Here is a 23,541-nt window from a genome sequence, read left to right as displayed (position 1 = left end):
TGATGTCAGCTGGCATTATAAGCTGACATCAACCCCAGCCCTATTACCCCACTGCCGCCGCTACAGGGCAGTGGGAAGAGCGAGGCTAAGTGCCAAAATATTACCCCCTTCCCAGGCTTCAAGCATCTGCCCCAGCCGTCTGCTTAACCTCCACTAGAGACTTAAATTACGGGGAACCCCACGCCAATTTTTTTTTAATAAATGTTTTATTTTAACACTAAATGACAAGTACAGTAATCAACACTATCACTGTACTTCTTATATATGTGACTGACATGTTTCTATCTATCTAATCTATGTGTCATTCTCTATTCTTTCTGCTCTAAATTGTCGGGTATCGATGCTGAATTGCCGGCCGGCTTTTTTAAAGAGACGGTGCATGAAAACACTATTATTTTTTTTAATAAATCCTTTATTTTAACACTTAATGACAAGTACAGTAACCAACACTATCACTGTACTTCTTATATATGTGACTGACATGTTTCTATCTATCTAATCTATGTGTGATGCTCTATTCTTTCTGTTCTACATTGTCGGGTACCGGTGTTTGCTGCTGCGGAATTGCCGGCTTTTCATGTTTCACTGTGAGCACTGTTCCCATCAACTTGGGCAATCACTGTAATGCCACAACCACCATGGCTGTGGCATTACAGTGAGTGGTATAAAATCCCTCCATGATTGGTGCTCTAAATAGCGCCAGACATGCAGGAAGAGGACCCGAGCTCCCGCCCGAGCATCGCGCAAGTACTCGGCGAGCTCCGAGCATCTCGAGTATTGAGATGCTTGGGCGAGTACTGAGCAGTGGCGAGCATGCTCGCTCATCACTAGTTATTATAGAACAGTGGTAGGTGGGTAAAGCCATCGCCAGTTGTTGAATGTTACAATCTCTTGTGTAAAAAGGTGACCATCTGACAATGCGTAGCTTGTGACAATCTGAGGTTTCCGCGCACACAGCCCATATCTGAGCAGAGCTGCCCCTGCCATCTACAATCAGATGTGGAGGTGAGGACCACACATGGAATAGATCATGGAGAGACTGTGGAGCTGATGTCTTTATGAGGAGGGGGCTCTCGTCTTATGCAGAGCCTTCTCTTTAGCCCCCTGCTTCCTGAATACAGTCGCCCCATCACCCTAGGATCAGTTGCAGACGTTGTGCGCCCTGTGTTCTCATTAGTATATGGGGATTCGAGGAGCAGTGCGCGATCTACCCCGTCACCTTCTGCATAAGGCTGCACTGACTACAGAAGGACCCCTGTATTCCTCTCTTTCCCCCTCTCTCTCGCCCTTTTGGAGTATTTAGTATTTGAGACAGGGGTAGGTGGAGGGTGGAAAGTTCTTGCCTTGTTTTCGAGGTGCAGGGGGTACCCCATCATCTCGCTGTCCGCTGTGTTGTCTGGTAGTTTTTCGATGCTGGAATCCTGGAGGTCTAGGAAGGAGAAGGTGTCCTCTAGTGAGATGCGGACATTCTCTGCTCCTGGCTCCTCTGTCTCTGAGGTTTCTGTTCCTGATTAAGGAAAATGTCAGAAATGTCAGTCACATCACAAGAACCTCCGGCTGTGAGTCACTAGGAGAAGCTCACTGCTAAAAGAAGCTTCTGGTGGCCACAACCTTGGTAAGAAGCGGAAGTACAGGCTCCTCCACTGGATTAGCTGCTCTGCTGGGGTCACTCTTCCAGTGAAGGATATATGAAGAGGGGAGCACATGTCCAAGCACGTAGACATCAAAGTGGGAGAGGTACAATATGCAAGTTTACTGAACCTGTGATGACCAGAAGAAGTCATGTGACGAGTCTATATGGGAGTGTCTCCGAGCACATGTGGAAGGCTGACTGCACTGTTAGCAGCTACTAGCGTCTCAGTGTAAGTGCACATCGCTCTCTAACTCTGCTGCCCGGAAATATCACAAGATTCGTTGTGATAAAAGGAGATGTTACCTGATTAGCGCTGACTGCTCTGTCAGTTTGTCATCATCCCACCGCTCACTATGTCCTAGGGACGCAGAGAGTGACAGCTCAGTGTCCCATCAATTGTAGGGGTATGCTGGGCTGTCAGCATTGTGAGAGACAGCTATGTCCTCCTATAATATACAGAGACGTGCTGGGCTGTCAGCATTGTGAGTGACAGCTATGTCCTCCTATAATATACAATGACGTGCTGGCCTGTCAGCATTGTGAGTGACAGCTATGTCCTCCTATAATATACAGAGACGTGCTGGGCTGTCAGCATTATGAGTGACAGCTCGGTCCTCCTATAATATACAGAAAGGTGCTGGACTGTCAGAATTGTGAGTGACAGCTCGGTCCTCTTATAATAAACAGAGACGTGCTGGACTGTCAGCTTTGTGAGTGACAGCTCGGTCCTCCTATAATATACAGAGACGTGCTGGGCTGTCAGCATTGTGAGTGACAGTTCGGTCCTCCTATAATATACAGAGACGTGCTGGGCTGTCAGCATTGTGAGAGACAGTTATGTCCTCCTATATTATACAAAGACGTGCTGGGCTGTCAGCATTGTCAGTGACAGGTCGGTCCTCCTATAATATATAGAGACGTGCTGGGCTGTCAGCATTGTGAGTGACAGCTCTGTCCGCCTATAATATACAGAGACGTGCTGGGCTGTCAGCATTGTGAGTGACAGCTATGTCCTCCCATAATATACAATGACGTGCTGGCCTGTCAGCATTGTGAGTGACAGCTATGTCCTCCTATAATATACAGAGACGTGCTGGCCTGTCAGCATTGTGAGAGACAGCTATGTCCTCCTATAATATACAGAGACGTGCTGGGCTGTCAGCATTGTGAGTGACAGCTATGTCCTCCTATAATATACAATGACGTGCTGGCCTGTCAGCACTGTGAGTGACAGCTATGTCCTCCTATAATATACAGAGACGTGCTGGGCTGTCAGCATTGTGAGTGACAGCTATGTCCTAGTATAATATACTGAGACGTGCTGGGCTGTGAGCATTGTGAGTGACAGCTATGTCCTCCTATAATATACAGAGACGTGCTGGCCTGTCAGCATTGTGAGTGACAGCTCGGTCCTCCTATAATATACAGAAAGGTGCTGGACTGTCAGAATTGTGAGTGACAGCTCGGTCCTCTTATAATAAACAGAGACGTGCTGGACTGTCAGCTTTGTGAGTGACAGCTCGGTCCTCCTATAATATACAGAGACGTGCTGGGCTGTCAGCATTGTGAGTGACAGTTCGGTCCTCCTATAATATACAGAGACGTGCTGGGCTGTCAGCATTGTGAGAGACAGTTATGTCCTCCTATATTATACAAAGACGTGCTGGGCTGTCAGCATTGTCAGTGACAGGTCGGTCCTCCTATAATATATAGAGACGTGCTGGGCTGTCAGCATTGTGAGTGACAGCTCTGTCCGCCTATAATATACAGAGACGTGCTGGGCTGTCAGCATTGTGAGTGACAGCTATGTCCTCCTATAATATACAATGACGTGCTGGCCTGTCAGCATTGTGAGTGACAGCTATGTCCTCCTATAATATACAGAGACGTGCTGGCCTGTCAGCATTGTGAGAGACAGCTATGTCCTCCTATAATATACAGAGACGTGCTGGGCTGTCAGCATTGTGAGTGACAGCTATGTCCTCCTATAATATACAATGACGTGCTGGCCTGTCAGCACTGTGAGTGACAGCTATGTCCTCCTATAATATACAGAGACGTGCTGGGCTGTCAGCATTGTGAGTGACAGCTATGTCCTCCTATAATATACTGAGACGTGCTGGGCTGTGAGCATTGTGAGTGACAGCTATGTCCTCCTATAATATACAGAGACGTGCTGGGCTGTCAGCATTGTGAGTGACATCTCGGTCCTCCTATAATATACAGAGACGTGCTGGACTGTCAGCATTGGAAGTGACAGCTCGGTCCTCCTATTATATACAGAGATGTGCTGGGCTGTCAGCATTGTAAGTGACAGCTCGGTCCTCCTATAATATACAGAGTTGCGCTGGGCTGTCAGCATTGTTAGTGACAGCTCGGTCCTCCTATAATATACAGAGACGTGCTGGGCTGTCAGTATTGTGAGTGACAGATAAGTCCTCCTATAATATACAGAGACGTGCTGGCCTGTCAGCGTTGTGAGTGACAGCTCGGTCCTCCTCTAATATACAGAGACGTGCTGGACTGTCAGCATTGTGAGTGACAGCTCGGTCCTCCTATAATATACAGAGACGTGCAGGGCTGTCAGCATTGTGAGTGACAGCTCGGTCCTCCTATAATATACAGAGACGTGCTGGGCTGTCAGTATTGTGAGTGACAGATAAGTCCTCCTATAATATACAGAGACGTGCTGGCCTGTCAGCATTGTGAGTGACAGCTATGTCCTCCTATAATATACAGAGACGTGCTGGGCTGTCAGCATTGTGAGTGACAGCTCGGTCCTCCTATAATATACAGAGAAGTGCTGGGCTGTCAGTATTGTGAGTGACAGCTCGGTCCTCCTATAATATACAGAGACGTGCTGGGCTGTCAGCATTGTGAGTGACAGCTCGGCCCTCATATAATATACAGAGACGTGTTGGGCTGACAGCATTGTGAGTGACAGCTCGCTCCTCCTATAATATACAGAGAAGTGCTGGGCTGTCAGCATTGTGAGTGACAGCTCGCTCCTCCTATAATATACAGAGAAGTGGTGGGCTGTCAGCATTGTGAGTGACAGCTCGCTCCTCCTATAATATACAGAGACGTGCTGGGCTGTCAGCATTGTGAGTGACAGCTCGGTCCTCCTATAATATACAGAGACGTGCTGGGCTGTCAGCATTGTGAGTGACAGTTCGGTCCTCCTATAATATACAGAGACGTGCTGGGCTGTCAGCATTGTGAGAGACAGTTATGTCCTCCTATATTATACAAAGACGTGCTGGGCTGTCAGCATTGTCAGTGACAGGTCGGTCCTCCTATAATATATAGAGACGTGCTGGGCTGTCAGCATTGTGAGTGACAGCTCTGTCCGCCTATAATATACAGAGACGTGCTGGGCTGTCAGCATTGTGAGTGACAGCTATGTCCTCCTATAATATACAATGACGTGCTGGCCTGTCAGCATTGTGAGTGACAGCTATGTCCTCCTATAATATACAGAGACGTGCTGGCCTGTCAGCATTGTGAGAGACAGCTATGTCCTCCTATAATATACAGAGACGTGCTGGGCTGTCAGCATTGTGAGTGACAGCTATGTCCTCCTATAATATACAATGACGTGCTGGCCTGTCAGCACTGTGAGTGACAGCTATGTCCTCCTATAATATACAGAGACGTGCTGGGCTGTCAGCATTGTGAGTGACAGCTATGTCCTCCTATAATATACTGAGACGTGCTGGGCTGTGAGCATTGTGAGTGACAGCTATGTCCTCCTATAATATACAGAGACGTGCTGGGCTGTCAGCATTGTGAGTGACAGCTCGGTCCTCCTATAATATACAGAAAGGTGCTGGACTGTCAGAATTGTGAGTGACAGCTCGGTCCTCTTATAATAAACAGAGACGTGCTGGACTGTCAGCTTTGTGAGTGACAGCTCGGTCCTCCTATAATATACAGAGACGTGCTGGGCTGTCAGCATTGTGAGTGACAGTTCGGTCCTCCTATAATATACAGAGACGTGCTGGGCTGTCAGCATTGTGAGAGACAGTTATGTCCTCCTATATTATACAAAGACGTGCTGGGCTGTCAGCATTGTCAGTGACAGGTCGGTCCTCCTATAATATATAGAGACGTGCTGGGCTGTCAGCATTGTGAGTGACAGCTCTGTCCGCCTATAATATACAGAGACGTGCTGGACTGTCAGCATTGTGAGTGACAGCTATGTCCTCCTATAATATACAATGACGTGCTGGCCTGTCAGCATTGTGAGTGACAGCTATGTCCTCCTATAATATACAGAGACGTGCTGGCCTGTCAGCATTGTGAGAGACAGCTATGTCCTCCTATAATATACAGAGACGTGCTGGGCTGTCAGCATTGTGAGTGACAGCTATGTCCTCCTATAATATACAATGACGTGCTGGCCTGTCAGCACTGTGAGTGACAGCTATGTCCTCCTATAATATACAGAGACGTGCTGGGCTGTCAGCATTGTGAGTGACAGCTATGTCCTCCTATAATATACTGAGACGTGCTGGGCTGTGAGCATTGTGAGTGACAGCTATGTCCTCCTATAATATACAGAGACGTGCTGGGCTGTCAGCATTGTGAGTGACATCTCGGTCCTCCTATAATATACAGAGACGTGCTGGACTGTCAGCATTGTGAGTGACAGCTCGGTCCTCCTATTATATACAGAGATGTGCTGGGCTGTCAGCATTGTAAGTGACAGCTCGGTCCTCCTATAATATACAGAGTTGCGCTGGGCTGTCAGCATTGTTAGTGACAGCTCGGTCCTCCTATAATATACAGAGACGTGCTGGGCTGTCAGTATTGTGAGTGACAGATAAGTCCTCCTATAATATACAGAGACGTGCTGGCCTGTCAGCGTTGTGAGTGACAGCTCGGTCCTCCTCTAATATACAGAGACGTGCTGGACTGTCAGCATTGTGAGTGACAGCTCGGTCCTCCTATAATATACAGAGACGTGCAGGGCTGTCAGCATTGTTAGTGACAGCTCGGTCCTCCTATAATATACAGAGACGTGCTGGGCTGTCAGTATTGTGAGTGACAGATAAGTCCTCCTATAATATACAGAGACGTGCTGGCCTGTCAGCATTGTGAGTGACAGCTATGTCCTCCTATAATATACAGAGACGTGCTGGGCTGTCAGCATTGTGAGTGACAGCTCGGTCCTCCTATAATATACAGAGAAGTGCTGGGCTGTCAGTATTGTGAGTGACAGCTCGGTCCTCCTATAATATACAGAGACGTGCTGGGCTATCAGCATTGTGAGTGACAGCTCGCTCCTCCTATAATATACAGAGAAGTGCTGGGCTGTCAGCATTGTGAGTGACAGCTCGCTCCTCCTATAATATACAGAGAAGTGGTGGGCTGTCAGCATTGTGAGTGACAGCTCGCTCCTCCTATAATATACAGAGACGTGCTGGGCTGTCAGCATTGTGAGTGACAGCTCCGTCCTCCTATAATATACTGAGACGTGCTGGGCTGTCAGCATTGTGAGTGACAGCTCGGTCCTCCTATAATATACAGAGACATGCTGGACTGTCAGCATTGTGAGTGACAGCTATGTCCTCCTATAATATACAGGGACGTGCTGGACTGTCAGCATTGTGAGTGACAGCTCGGTCCTCCTAAAATATACAGAGACGTGCTGGGCTGTCAGCATTGTGAGTGACAGCTCTGTCCGCCTATAATATACTGAGACGTGCTGGGCTGTCAGCATTGTGAGTGACAGCTAAGTCCTCCTATAATATACAGAGATGTGCTGGGCTGTCAGCATTGTGAGTGACAGCTCGGTCCTCCTATAATTTACAGAGACGTGCTGGACTGTCAGCATTGTGAGTGACAGCTCGGTCCTCCTATAATATACAGAGACGTGCTGGACTGTCAGCATTGTGAGTGACAGCTCCGTCCTCCTATAATTTACAGAGACGTGCTGGACTGTCAGCATTGTGAGTGACAGCTCGGCCCTCATATAATATACAGAGACGTGCTGGGCTGTCAGCATAGTGAGTGACAGCTCGGTCCTCCTATAATATACAGGGACGTGCTGGACTGTCAGCATTGTGAGTGACAGCTCGGTCCTCCTAAAATATACAGAGACGTGCTGGGCTGTCAGCATTGTGAGTGACAGCTCTGTCCGCCTATAATATACTGAGACGTGCTGGGCTGTCAGCATTGTGAGTGACAGCTAAGTCCTCCTATAATATACAGAGACGTGCTGGACTGTCAGCATTGTGAGTGACAGCTCGCTCCTCCTATAATATACAGAGAAGTGCTGGGCTGTCAGCATTGTGAGTGACAGCGCGGTCCTCCTATAATATACAGAGATGTGCTGGGCTGTCAGCATTGTGAGTGACAGCTCGGTCCTCCTATAATTTACAGAGACGTGCTGGACTGTCAGCATTGTGAGTGACAGCTCCGTCCTCCTATAATTTACAGAGACGTGCTGGACTGTCAGCATTGTGAGTGACAGCTCGGCCCTCATATAATATACAGAGACGTGCTGGGCTGTCAGCATTGTGAGTGACAGCTCTGTCCTATAATATACAGAGACGTGTTGAGTTGTGAGCATTGTGAGTGACAGCTCGGCCCTCATATAATATACAGAGACGTGCTGGGCTGTCAGCATTGTGAGTGACAGTTCCGTCCTCCTATAATATAAAGAGACGTGCTGGACTGTCAGCATTGGAAGTGACAGCTCGGTCCTCCTATAATATACAGAGACGTGCTGGATTTTCAGCATTGTGAGTGACAGCTCGGTCCTCCTATAATATACAGAGAGGTGCAGGGCTGCCAGCATTGTGAGTGACAGCTCGGTCCTCCTATAATATACAGAGACTTGCTGGACTGTCAGCATTGTGAGTGACAGCTTGGTCCTGCTATAATATACAGAGAAGTGCTGGGCTGTCAGCATTGTGAGTGACAGCTCGCTCCTCCTATAATATACAGAGACGTGCTGGGCTGTCAGCATTGTGAGTGACAGCTCCGTCCTCCTATAATATACAGAGACATGCTGGACTGTCAGCATTGTGAGTGACAGCTATGTCCTCCTATAATATACAGGGACGTGCTGGACTGTCAGCATTGTGAGTGACAGCGCGGTCCTCCTATAATATACAGAGACGTGCTGGGCTGTCAGCATAGTGAGTGACAGCTCGGTCCTCCTATAATATACAGAGACGTGCTGGACTGCCAGCATTGTGAGTGACAGCTCGGTCCTCCTATAATATACAGAGACGTGCAGGGCTGTCAGCATTGTGAGTGACAGCTCGGTCCTCCTATAATATACAGAGACGAGCTGGGCTGTCAGCATTGTGAGTGACAGCTGTGTCCTCCTGTAATATACAGAGACGTGCTGGGCTGTCAGCATTGTGAGTGACAGCTATGTCCTCCTATAATATATTGAGACGTGCTGGGCTGTCAGCATTGTGAGTGACAGCTCGGTCCTCCTATAATATACAGAGACGTGCTGGGCTGTCAGCATTGTGAGTGACAGCTCGGCCCTCCTATAATATACAGAGACGTGCTGGGCTGTCAGCATTGTGAGTGACAGCTCGGTCCTCCTATAATATACAGAGACGTGCTGGGCTGTCAGCATTGTGAGTGACAGCTCGGTCCTCCTATAATATACAGAGACGTGCTGGGCTGTCAGCATTGTGAGTGACAGCTCGGTCCTCCTATAATATACAGAGACGTGCTGGGCTGTCAGCATTGTGAGTGACAGCTCGGTCCTCCTATAATATACAGAGACGTGCTGGGCTGTCAGCATTGTGAGTGACACCTCGGTCCTCTTATAATAAACAGAGACGTGCTGGGCTGTCAGCATTGTGAGTGACAGCTCGGTCCTCCTATAATATACAGAGACATGCTGGGCTGTCAGCATTGTGAGTGACAGCGCGGTCCTAATATAATATACAGAGACGTGCTGGGCTGTCAGCATAGTGAGTGACAGCTCGGTCCTCCTATAATATACAGAGACGTGCTGGACTGTCAGCATTGTGAGTGACAGCTCGGTCCTCCTATAATATACAGAGAAGTGCTGGGCCGTCAGCATTGTGAGTGACAGCTCGCTCCTCCTATAATATACAGAGACGTGCTGGACTGTCAGCATTGGAAGTGACAGCTATGTCCTCCTATAATATACAGAGACGTGCTGTGCTGTCAGCATTGTGAGTGACAGCTCGGTCCTGCTATAATATACAGAGACGTGCTGGACTGTCAGCATTGTGAGTGACAGCTCGGCCCTCATATAATATACAGAGACGTGCTGGGCTGTCAGCATTGTGAGTGACAGTTCCGTCCTCCTATAATATAAAGAGACGTGCTGGACTGTCAGCATTGGAAGTGACAGCTCGGCCCTCCTATAATATACAGAAACGTGCTGGATTTTCAGCATTGTGAGTGACAGCTCGGTCCTCCTATAATATACAGAGACGTGCTGGGCTGTCAGCATTGTGAGTGACAGCTCGGTCCTCCTATAATATACAGAGAAGTGCTGGGCTGTCAGCATTGTGAGTGACAGCTCGCTCCTCCTATAATATACTGAGTCTTGCTCGGCTGTCAGCATAGTGAGTGACAGCTCGCTCCTCCTATAATATACAGAGACGTGCTGAGCTGTCAGCATTGTGAGTGACAGCTATGTCCTCCTATAATATACAGAGACGTGCTGGGCTGTCAGCATTGTGAGTGACAGCTCGGTCCTCCTATAATATACAGAGACGTGCTGAGCTGTCAGCATTGTGAGTGACAGCTATGTCCTCCTATAATATACAGAGACGTGCTGGGCTGTCAGCATTGTGAGTGACAACTCGGTCCTCCTATAATATACAGAGACGTGCTGGGCTGTCAGCATTGTGAGTGACAGCTCGGCCCTCCTATAATATGCAGGGACATGCTGGACTGTCAGCATTGTGAGTGACATCTCGGTCCTCCTATAATATACAGAGACGTGCTGGGCTGTCAGCATTGTGAGTGACAGCTCGGTCCTCCTATAATATACAGAGACGTGCTGAGCTGTCAGCATTGTGAGTGACAGCTATGTCCTCCTATAATATACAGAGACGTGCTGGGCTGTCAGCATTGTGAGTGACAACTCGGTCCTCCTATAATATACAGAGACGTGCTGGGCTGTCAGCATTGTGAGTGACAGCTCGGCCCTCCTATAATATGCAGGGACATGCTGGACTGTCAGCATTGTGAGTGACAGCTCGGCCCTCCTATAATATGCAGGGACATGCTGGGCTGTCAGCATTGTGGGTGACAGCTCGGTCCTCCTATAATATACAGAGACGTGCTGAGCTGTCAGCATTGTGAGTGACAGCTATGTCCTCCTATAATATACAGAGACGTGCTGGGCTGTCAGCATTGTGAGTGACAGCTCGGTCCTCCTATAATATACAGAGACGTGCTGGGCTGTCAGCATTGTGAGTGACAGCTCGGCCCTCCTATAATATACAGAGACGTGCTGGGCTGTCAGCATTGTGAGTGACAGCTATATCCTCCTATAATATACAGAGACGTGCTGGGCTGTCAGCATTGTGAGTGACAGCTATATCCTCCTATAATATACAGAGACGTGCTGGGCTGTCAGCATTGTGAGTGACAGCTATATCCTCCTATAATATACAGGGACGTGCTGGACAGTCAGCATTGTGAGTGACAGCTCGGTCCTCCTATAATATACAGAGACGTGCTGGGCTGTCAGGATTGTGAGTGACAGCTCGGTCCTCCTATAATATACAGAGACGTGCTGGACTGTCAGCATTGTGAGTGACAGCTATGTCCTCCTATAATATACAGAGACGTGCTGGGCTGTCAGCATTGTGAGTGACAGCTTGGTACTCCTCTAATATACAAAGACGTGCTGGGCTGTCAGCATCGTGAGTGACAGCTCGGTCCTCCTATAATATACAGAGACGTGCTGGGCTGTCAGCATTGTGAGTGACAGCTCTGTCCTATAATATACAGAGACGTGCTGAGTTGTGAGCATTGTGAGTGACAGCTCCGTCCTCCTATAATATACAGAGACGTGCTGAGTTGTGAGCATTGTGAGTGACAGCTCGGTCCTCCTATAATATACAGAGACGTGCTGGGCTGTCAGCATTGTGAGTGACAGCTCGGTCCTCCTATAATATACAGAGACGTGCTGGACTGTCAGCATTGTGAGTGACAGCTCGGTGCTCATATAATATACAGAGACTTGCTGGACTGTCAGCATTGTGAGTGACAGCTATATCCTCCTATAATATACAGAGACGTGCTGGGCTGTCAGCATTGTGAGTGACAGCTATATCCTCCTATAATATACAGAGACGTGCTGGGCTGTCAGCATTGTGAGTGACAGCTATATCCTCCTATAATATACAGAGACGTGCTGGGCTGTCAGCATTGTGAGTGACAGCTATATCCTCCTATAATATACAGAGACGTGCTGTGCTGTCAGCATTGTGAGTGACAGCTCGGTCCTCCTATAATATACAGAGACGTGCTGGGCTGTCAGCATTTTGAGTGACAGCTATATCCTCCTATAATATACAGAGACGTGCTGGGCTGTCAGCATTGTGAGTGACAGCTATATCCTCCTATAATATACAGGGACGTGCTGGACAGTCAGCATTGTGAGTGACAGCTCGGTCCTCCTATAATATACAGAGACGTGCTGGGATGTCAGGATTGTGAGTGACAGCTCCGTCCTCCTATAATATACAGAGACGTGCTGGGCTGTCAGCATTTTAAGTGACAGCTCAGTCCTCCTATAATATGCAGAGACGTGCTGGACTGTCAGCATTGTGAGTGACAGCTCGGTCCTCCTATAATATACAGAGACGTGCTGGACTGTCAGCATTGTGAGTGACAGCTTGGTCCTCCTATAATATACAGAGACGTGCTGGACTGTCAGCATTGTGAGTGACAGCTCGGTGCTCATATAATATACAGAGACATGCTGGACTGTCAGCATTGTGAGTGACAGCTCGGCCCTCATATAATATACAGAGACGTGCTGGACTGTCAGCATTGGAAGTGACAGCTCGGTCCTCCTATAATATACAGAGACGTGCAGGGCTGTCAGCATTGTGAGTGACAGCTCGGTCCTCCTATAATATACAGAGACGTGCTGGACTGTAAGCATTGTGAGTGACAGCTCGGTCCTCCTATAATATGCAGGGACATGCTGGACTGTCAGCATTGTGAGTGACAGCTCGGTCCTCCTATAATATACAGAGACGTGTTGGGCTGTCAGCATTGTGAGTGACAGCTATATCCTCCTATAATATACAGGGACGTGCTGGACAGTCAGCATTGTGAGTGACAGCTCGGTCCTCCTATAATATACAAAGACGTGCTGGGCTGTCAGCATTGTGAGTGACAGCTCGGTCCTCCTATAATATACAGAGACTTACTGGACTGTCAGCATTTTGAGTGACAGCTCGGTCCTCCTATAATATACAGAGACGTGCTGGACTGTCAGCATTGTGAGTGACAGCTCGGCCCTCATATAATATACAGAGACGTGCTGGGCTGTCAGCATTGTGAGTGACAGCTCGCTCCTCCTATAATTTACAGAGACGTGCTGGACTGCCAGCATTGTGAGTGACAGCTCGGTCCTCCTATAATTTACAGAGACGTGCTGGACTGTCAGCATTGTGAGTGACAGCTCGGCCCTCATATAATATACAGAGACGTGCTGGGCTGTCAGCATTGTGAGTGACAGTTCCGTCCTCCTATAATATAAAGAGACGTGCTGGACTGTCAGCATTGGAAGTGACAGCTCGGCCCTCCTATAATATACAGAAACGTGCTGGATTTTCAGCATTGTGAGTGACAGCTCGGTCCTCCTATAATATACAGAGACGTGCTGGGCTGTCAGCATTGTGAGTGACAGCTCGCTCCTCCTATAATTTACAGAGACGTGCTGGGCTGTCAGCATTGTGAGTGACAGCTTGGTCCTGCTATAATATACAGAGACGTGCTGGATTTTCAGCATTGTGAGTGACAGCTCGGTCCTCCTATAATATACAGAGACGTGCTGTGCTGTCAGCATTGTGAGTGACAGCTCGGTCCTCCTATAATATACAGAGACGTGCTGGGCTGTCAGCATTGTGAGTGACAGCTTGGTCCTGCTATAATATACAGAGACGTGCTGGGCTGTCAGCATTGTGAGTGACAGCTCGCTCCTCCTATAATTTACAGAGACGTGCTGGACTGTCAGCATTGTGAGTGACAGCTCGCTCCTCCTATAATTTACAGAGACGTGCTGGACTGTCAGCATTGTGAGTGACAGCTCGCTCCTCCTATAATTTACAGAGACGTGCTGGGCTGTCAGCATTGTGAGTGACATCTCGGTCCTCCTATAATATACAGAGACGTGCTGGGCTGTCAGCATTGTGAGTGACAGCTCGGTCCTCCTATAATATACAGAGACATGCTGGGCTGTCAGCATTGTGAGTGACAGCTATGTCCTCCTATAATATACTGAGACGTGCTGGACTGTCAGCATTGTGAGTGACAGCTCGGTCCTCCTATAATATACAGAGACGTGCTGGGCTGTCAGCATTGTGAGTGACAGCTCGCTCCTCCTATAATTTACAGAGACGTGCTGGGCTGTCAGCATTGTGAGTGACAGCTTGGTCCTGCTATAATATACAGAGACGTGCTGGATTTTCAGCATTGTGAGTGACAGCTTGGTCCTCCTATAATATACAGAGACTTGCTGGACTGTCAGCATTGTGAGTGACAGCTTGGTCCTGCTATAATATACAGAGATGTGCTGGGCTGTCAGCATTGTGAGTGACAGCTCGCTCCTCCTATAATATACAGAGACGTGCTGGATTTTCAGCATTGTGAGTGACAGCTTGGTCCTCCTATAATATACAGAGACTTGCTGGACTGTCAGCATTGTGAGTGACAGCTTGGTCCTGCTATAATATACAGAGATGTGCTGGACTGTCAGCATTGTGAGTGACAGCTCGGTCCTCCTATAATATACAGAGACGTGCTGGGCTGTCAGCATTGTGAGTGACAGCTTGGTCCTCCTATAATATACAGAGACTTGCTGGACTGTCAGCATTGTGAGTGACAGCTTGGTCCTGCTATAATATACAGAGATGTGCTGGGCTGTCAGCATTGTGAGTGACAGCTCGGTCCTCCTATAATATACAGAGACGTGCTGGACTGTCAGCATTGTGAGTGACAGCTCGCTCCTCCTATAATATACAGAGACGTGCTGGGCTGTCAGCATTGTGAGTGACAGCTCCGTCCTCCTATAATATACAGAGACATGCTGGACTGTCAGCATTGTGAGTGACAGCTATGTCCTCCTATAATATACAGGGACGTGCTGGACTGTCAGCATAGTGAGTGACAGCTCGGTCCTCCTATAATATATAGAGACGTGCTGGACTGCCAGCATTGTGAGTGACAGCTCGGTCCTCCTATAATATACAGAGACGTGCTGGACTGTCAGCATTGGAAGTGACAGCTCGGTCCTCCTATAATATACAGAGACGTGCTGGACTGTCAGCATTGTGAGTGACAGCTCGGTCCTCCTATAATATACAGAGACGTGCTGGGCTGTCAGCATTGTGAGTGACACCTCGGTCCTCTTATAATATACAGAGACGTGCTGGGCTGTCAGCATTGTGAGTGACAGCTCGGTCCTCCTATAATATACAGAGACGTGCAGGGCTGTCAGCATTGTGAGTGACACCTCGGTCCTCTTATAATATACAGAGACGTGCTGGGCTGTCAGCATTGTGAGTGACAGCTCGGTCCTCCTATAATATACAGAGACATGCTGGACTGTCAGCATTGTGAGTGACAGCTATGTCCTCCTATAATATACAGGGACGTGCTGGACTGTCAGCATTGTGAGTGACAGCGCGGTCCTAATATAATATACAGAGACGTGCTGGGCTGTCAGCATAGTGAGTGACAGCTCGGTCCTCCTATAATATACAGAGACGTGCTGGGCTGTCAGCATTGTGAGTGACAGCTCGGTCCTCCTATAATATACAGAGACGTGCTGGGCTGTCAGCATTGTGAGTGACAGCTCGGTCCTCCTATAATATACAGTGACGTGCTGGGCAGTCAGCATTGGGAGTGACAGCTCGCTCCTCCTATAATATATAGAGACGTGCTGGACTGTCAGCATTGTGAGTGACAGCTCGCTCCTCCTATAATATACAGAGACGTGCTGGGCTGTCAGCATTGTGAGTGACAGCTCGGTCCTGCTATAATATACAGAGACGTGCTGTGCTGTCAGCATTGTGAGTGACAGCTCGGTCCTGCTATAATATACAGAAACGTGCTGGACTGTCAGCATTGTGAGTGACAGCTCGGTCCTCCTATAATATACAGAGAAGTGCTGGGCTGTCAGCATTGTGAGTGACAGCTCGCTCCTCCTATAATATACAGAGACGTGCTGGGCTGTCAGCATTGTGAGTGACAGCTATGTCCTCCTATAATATACAGAGACGTGCTGGGCTGTCAGCATTGTGAGTGACAGCTCGGTCCTCCTATAATATACAGAGACGTGCTGAGCTGTCAGCATTGTGAGTGACAGCTATGTCCTCCTATAATATACAGAGACGTGCTGGGCTGTCAGCATTGTGAGTGACAGCTAAGTCCTCCTATAATATACAGAGACGTGCTGGACTGTCAGCATTGTGAGTGACAGCTCGGTCCTCCTATAATATACAGAGACGTGCTGGGCTGTCAGCATTGTGAGTGACAGCTCGGCCCTCCTATAATATGCAGGGACATGCTGGACTGTCAGCATTGTGAGTGACAGCTCGGCCCTCCTATAATATGCAGGGACATGCTGGGCTGTCAGCATTGTGGGTGACAGCTCGGTCCTCCTATAATATACAGAGACGTGCTGAGCTGTCAGCATTGTGAGTGACAGCTATGTCCTCCTATAATATACAGAGACGTGCTGGGCTGTCAGCATTGTGAGTGACAGCTCGGTCCTCCTATAATATACAGAGACGTGCTGGGCTGTCAGCATTGTGAGTGACAGCTCGGCCCTCCTATAATATGCAGGGACATGCTGGACTGTCAGCATTGTGAGTGACAGCTCGGTCCTCCTATAATATACAGAGACGTGTTGGGCTGTCAGCATTGTGAGTGACAGCTATATCCTCCTATAATATACAGGGACGTGCTGGACTGTCAGGATTGTGAGTGACAGCTCGGTCCTCCTATAATATACAGAGACGTGCTGGGCTGTCAGGATTGTGAGTGACAACTATGTTCTCCTATAATATACAGAGACGTGCTGGACTGTCAGCATTTTGAGTGACAGCTCGGTCCTCCTATAATATACAGAGACGTGCTGGGCTGTCAGCATTGTGAGTGACAGCTTGGTACTCCTATAATATACAAAGACGTGCTGGGCTGTCAGCATCGTGAGTGACAGCTCGGTCCTCCTATAATATACAGAGACGTGCTGGACTGTCAGCATTGTGAGTGACAGCTCGGTGCTCATATAATATACAGAGACATGCTGGACTGTCAGCATTGTGAGTGACAGCTCGGCCCTCATATAATATACAGAGACGTGCTGGGCTGTCAGCATTGTGAGTGACAGCTCGGCCCTCATATAATATACAGAGACGTGCAGGGCTGTCAGCATTGTTAGTGACAGTTCTGTCCTCCTATAATATAAAGAGACGTGCTGGACTGTCAGCATTGGAAGTGACAGCTCGGTCCTCCTATAATATACAGAGACGTGCAGGGCTGTCAGCATTGTGAGTGACAGCTCGGTCCTCCTATAATATACAGAGACGTGCTGGGCTGTCAGCATTGTGAGTGACAGCTCGACCCTCCTACAATATGCAGGGACATGCTGGACTGTCAGCATTGTGAGTGACAGCTCGGTCCTCCTATAATATACAGAGACGTGTTGGGCTGTCAGCATTGTGAGTGACAGCTATATCCTCCTATAATATACAGAGACGTGCTGGACTGTCAGCATTGTGAGTGACAGCTCGGTCCTCCTATAATATACAGAGACGTGCTGGGCTGTCAGCATTGTGAGTGACAGCTATGTTCTCCTATAATATACAGAGACGTGCTGGGCTGTCAGCATTGTGAGTGACAGCTCGGTCCTCCTATAATATACAGAGACTTACTGGACTGTCAGCATTTTGAGTGACAGCTCGGTCCTCCTATAATATACAGAGACGTGCTGGGCTGTCAGCATTGTGAGTGACAGCTCGGTCCTCCTATAATATACAGAGACTTACTGGACTGTCAGCATTTTGAGTGACAGCTCGGTCCTCCTATAATATACAGAGACGTGCTGGGCTGTCAGCATTGTGAGTGACAGCTTGGTACTCCTATAATATACAAAGACGTACTGGGCTGTCAGCATCGTGAGTGAGAGCTCGGTCCTCCTATAATATACAGAGACGTGCTGGGCTGTCAGCATTGTGAGTGACAGCTCGGTCCTCCTATAATATACAGAGACGTGCTGGGCTGTCAGCATTGTGAGTGACAGCTCGGTCCTCCTATAATATACAGAGACGTGCTGGGCTGTCAGCATTGTGAGTGACACCTCTGTCCTCCTATAATATACAGAGACGTGCTGGGCTGTCAGCATTTTAAGTGACAGCTCGGTCCTCCTATAATATACAGAGACGTGCTGGACTGTCAGCATTGTGAGTGACAGCTCGGTCCTCCTATAATATACAGAGACGTGCTGGGCTGTCAGCATTTTAAGTGACAGCTCGGTCCTCCTATAATATACAGAGACGTGCTGGACTGTCAGCATTGTGAGTGAGAGCTCGGTCCTCCTATAATATACAGAGACGTGCTGGACTGTCAGCATTGTGAGTGACAGCTCGGTCCTCCTATAATATACAGAGACGTGCTGGGCTGTCAGCATTGTGAGTGACAGCTCGGTCCTCCTATAATATACAGAGACGTGCTGGGCTGTCAGCATTGTGAGTGACACCTCTGTCCTCCTATAATATACAGAGACGTGCTGGGCTGTCAGCATTTTAAGTGACAGCTCGGTCCTCCTATAATATACAGAGACGTGCTGGACTGTCAGCATTGTGAGTGACAGCTCGGTCCTCCTATAATATACAGAGTCTTGCTGGGCTGTCAGCATTGTGAGTGACAGCTCAGTCCTCCTATAATATGCAGAGACGTGCTGGACTGTCAGCATTGTGAGTGACAGCTCAGTCCTTCTATAATATACAGAGACGTGCAGGGCTGTCAGCATTGTGAGTGACAGCTCGGTCCTCCTATAATATACAGAGACGTGCAGGGCTGTCAGCATTGTGAGTGACAGCTCAGTCCTCCTATAATATACAGAGACGTGCAGGGCTGTCAGCATTGTGAGTGACAGCTCGGTCCTCCTATAATATACAGAGACGTGCTGGGCTGTCAGCATTGTGAGTGACAGCTCGGTGCTCATATAATATACAGAGACGTGCTGGACTGTCAGCATTGTGAGTGACAGCTCGGCCCTCATATAATATACAGAGACGTGCTGGGCTGTCAGCATTGTGAGTGACAGTTCTGTCCTCCTATAATATAAAGAGACGTGCTGGACTGTCAGCATTGGAAGTGACAGCTCGGTCCTCCTATAATATACAGAGACGTGCTGGATTTTCAGCATTGTGAGTGACAGCTCGGTCCTCCTATAATATACAGAGACGTGCAGGGCTGTCAGCATTGTGAGTGACAGCTCGGTCCTCCTATAATATACAGAGACTTGCTGGACTGTCAGCATTGTGAGTGACAGCTTGGTCCTGCTATAATATACAGAGAAGTGCTGGGCTGTCAGCATTGTGAGTGACAGCTATGTCCTCCTATAATATACAGAGACATGCTGGACTGTCAGCATTGTGAGTGACAGCTCGGTCCTCCTATAATATACAGAGACGTGCTGGGCTGTCAGCATTGTGAGTGACAGCTATGTCCTCCTATAATATACAGAGACATGCTGGACTGTCAGCATTGTGAGTGACAGCTATGTCCTCCTATAATATACAGAGACGTGCTGGGCTGTCAGCATTGTGAGTGACAGCTATGTCCTCCTATAATATACAGAGACATGCTGGACTGTCAGCATTGTGAGTGACAGCTATGTCCTCCTATAATATACAGAGACATGCTGGACTGTCAGCATTGTGAGTGACAGCTCGGTCCTCCTATAATATACAGAGACGTGCTGGGCTGTCAGTATTGTGAGTGACAGATAAGTCCTCCTATAATATACAGAGACGTGCTGGACTGTCAGCGTTGTGAGTGACAGCTCGGTCCTCCTCTAATATACAGAGACGTGCTGGGCTGTCAGCATTGTAAGTGACAGCGCGGTCCTGCTATAATATACAGAGACGTGCTGGGCTGTCAGCATAGTGAGTGACAGCTCGGTCCTCCTATAATATACAGAGACGTGCTGGGCAGTCAGCATTGGGAGTGACAGCTCGCTCCTCCTATAATATATAGAGACGTGCTGGACTGTCAGCATTGTGAGTGACAGCTCGGTCCTCCTATAATATACAGAGGCGTGCTGGGCTCTCAGTATAGTGAGTGACAGCTCGGTCCTCCTATAATATACAGAGACGTGCTGGCTGTCAGCATTGTGAGTGACAGCTCGGTCCTCCTATAATATACAGAGACGTGCTGGCTGTCAGCATTGTGAGTGACAGCTTCATCCTCCTATAATATACAGAGACGAGCTGGGCTGTTAGCATTGTGAGTGACAGCTCCATCCTCCTATAATATACAGAGACGTGCTGGGCTGTCAGCATTGTTACTGACAGCTCGGTCCTCCTATAAAATATAGAGACGTGCTGGGCTGTCAGCATTGTGAGTGACAGCTCTGTCCGCCTATAATATACTGAGACGTGCTGGGCTGTCAGCATTGTGAGTGACAGCTCGGTCCTCCTATAATTTACAGAGACGTGCTGGACTGTCAGCATTGTGAGTGACAGCTCGGTCCTCCTATAATATACAGAGACGTGCTGGGCTGTCAGCATTGTGAGTGACAGCTATGTCCTCCTATAATATACAGAGACGTGCTGGGCTGTCAGCATTGTGAGTGACAGCTCGGTCCTCCTATAATATACAGAGACGTGCTGGGCAGTCAGCATTGGGAGTGACAGCTCACTCCTCCTATAATATATAGAGACGTGCTGGGCTGTCAGCATTGTGAGTGACAGCTCGGTCCTCCTATAATATACAGAGAAGTGCTGGGCCGTCAGCATTGTGAGTGACAGCTCGCTCCTCCTATAATATACAGAGACGTGCTGGGCTGTCAGCATTGTGAGTGACAGCTCGGTCCTCCTTTAATATACAGAGAAGTGCTGGGCTGTCAGCATTGTGAGTGACAGCTCGGTCCTGCTATAATATACAGAGACGTGCTGGGCCGTCAGCATTGTGAGTGACAGCTCGCTCCTCCTATAATATACTGAGTCTTGCTGGGCTGTCAGCATTGTGAGTGACAGCTCGCTCCTCCTATAATATACTGAGTCTTGCTGGACTGTCAGCATTGTGAGTGACAGCTCGCTCCTCCTATAATATACTGAGTCTTGCTGGGCTGTCAGCATTGTGAGTGACAGCTCGGTCCTCCTGTAATATACAGAGAAGTGCTGGGCCGTCAGCATTGTGAGTGACAGCTCGGTCCTCCTATAATATACAGAGACGTGCTGGACTGTCAGCATTGTGAGTGACAGCTTCATCCTCCTATAATATACAGAGACGTGCTGAGCTGTCAGCATTGTGAGTGACAGCTATGTCCTCCTATAATATACAGTGACGTGCTGGGCTCTCAGCATTGTGAGTGACAGCTCGGTCCTCCTATAATATACAGAGACGTGCTGGGCAGTCAGCATTGGGAGTGACAGCTCGCTCCTCCTATAATATATAGAGACGTGCTGGACTGTCAGCATTGTGAGTGACAGCTCGGTCCTCCTATAATATACAGAGAAGTGCTGGGCTGTCAGCATTGTGAGTGACAGTTCGGTCCTCCTATAATATACAGAGACGTGCTGGGCTGTCAGCATTGTGAGTGACAGGTCCGTCCTCCTATAATATGCTGAGACGTGCTGGGCTGTCAGCATTGTGAGTGACAGCGCGGTCCTGCTATAATATACAGAGACGTGCTGGGCTGTCAGCATTGGGAGTGACAGCTCGCTCCTCCTATAATATATAGAGACGTGCTGGGCTGTCAGCATTGTGAGTGACAGCTCGCTCCTCCTATAATATACAGGAACGTGCTGGACTGTCAGCATTGTGAGTGACAGCTCGGTCCTCCTATAATATACAGAGACGTGCTGGGCTGTCAGCATTGTGAGTGACAGCTCGCTCCTCCTATAATATACAGGAACGTGCTGGACTGTCAGCATTGTGAGTGACAGCTCGGTCCTCCTATAATATACAGAGACGTGCTGGGCTGTCAGCATTGTGAGTGACAGCTCGGTCCTCCTATAATATACAGAGACGTGCTGGACTGTCAGCATTGTGAGTGACAGCTCGGTCCTCCTATAATATACAGGGACGTGCTGGACTGTCAGCATTGTGAGTGACAGCTCGGTCCTCCTATAATATACAGAGACGTGCTTGGCTGTCAGCATTGTGAGTGACAGCTCGGTCCTCCTATAATATACAGAGTCTTGCTGGGCTGTCAGCATTGTGAGTGACAGCTCCGTCCTCCTATAATATACAGAGACATGCTGGGCTGTCAGCATTGTGAGTGACAGCTCGGTCCTCCTATAATATACAGAGACGTGCTTGGCTGTCAGCATTGTGAGTGACAGCTCGGTCCTCCTATAATATACAGAGTCTTGCTGGGCTGTCAGCATTGTGAGTGACAGCTCCGTCCTCCTATAATATACAGAGACGTGCAGGGCTGTCAGCATTGTGAGTGACAGCTATATCCTCCTATAATATAGGGACGTGCTGGACTGTCAGCATTGTGAGTGACAGCTCGGTCCTCCTATAATATACAGAAACGTGCTTGGCTGTCAGCATTGTGAGTGACAGCTCGGTCCTCCTAAAATATACAGAGACGTGCTGGACTGTCAGCATTGTGAGTGACAGCTCGGTCCTCCTATAATATACAGAGTCTTGCTGGGCTGTCAGCATTGTGAGTGACAGCTCGGTCCTCCTATAATATACAGAGAAGTGCTGGGCTGTCAGCATTGTGAGTGACAGCTCGGTCCTCCTATAATATACAGAGGCGTGCTGGGCTGTCAGCATTGTGAGTGACAGCTCCGTCCTCCTATAATATACAGAGACTTGCTGGGCTGTCAGCATTTTGAGTGACAGCTCGGTCCTCCTATAATATACAGAGACGTGCTGGGCTGTCAGCATAGTGAGTGACAGCTCGGTCCTCCTATAATATACAGAGACGTGCCGGGCAGTCAGCATTGGGAGTGACAGCTCGCTCCTCCTATAATATATAGAGACGTGCTGGACTGTCAGCATTGTGAGTGACAGCTCGGTCCTCCTATAATATACAGAGACGTGCTGGGCTGTCAGCATAGTGAGTGACAGCTCGTTCCTCCTATAATATACAGAGACGTGCTGGGCAGTCAGCATTGTGAGTGACAGCTCGGTCCTCCTATAATATACAGAGACGTGCTGGGCTGTCAGCATTGTGAGTGATAGCTCGGTCCTCCTATAATATACAGAGACGTGCTGGGCTGTCAGCATTGTGAGTGACAGCTCGGTCCTCCTATAATATACAGAGACGTGCTGGGCTGTCAGCATTGTGAGTGACAGCTATGTCCTCCTATAATATACAGAGAAGTGCTGGGCTGTCAGCATTGTGAGTGACAGCTAAGTCCTCCTATAATATACAGAGACGTGCTGGGCTGTCAGCATTGTGAGTGACAGCTCGGTCCTCCTATAATTTACAGAGACGTGCTGGACTGTCAGCATTGTGA

At 48.6% G+C, this 23,541-nt stretch overlaps 1 protein-coding gene across 1 annotated transcript in view; it reads right to left on the bottom strand.

The window, feature by feature from the left end:
- ARHGAP30 (Rho GTPase activating protein 30) overlaps positions 1 to 23,541 on the bottom strand; it is a 334,666-nt gene that overhangs the window by 8,347 nt on the left and 302,778 nt on the right. Inside the window, exon 11 of the mRNA XM_073637244.1 lies at positions 1,344 to 1,507. Coding sequence (XP_073493345.1) covers positions 1,344 to 1,507 — 164 coding nt within the window. The remainder of the gene's footprint in view (positions 1 to 1,343; positions 1,508 to 23,541) is intronic.

The sequence above is a fragment of the Phyllobates terribilis genome, unplaced genomic scaffold (assembly GCF_046119375.1).
Source record: "Phyllobates terribilis strain yellow unplaced genomic scaffold, ASM4611937v1 Scaffold_6__1_contigs__length_29720123, whole genome shotgun sequence".
Taxonomy (NCBI): domain Eukaryota; kingdom Metazoa; phylum Chordata; class Amphibia; order Anura; family Dendrobatidae; genus Phyllobates; species Phyllobates terribilis.
The sequence above is the reverse complement of the archived record's forward strand: the minus strand, read 5'-3'. Positions and strand labels throughout refer to the sequence as shown.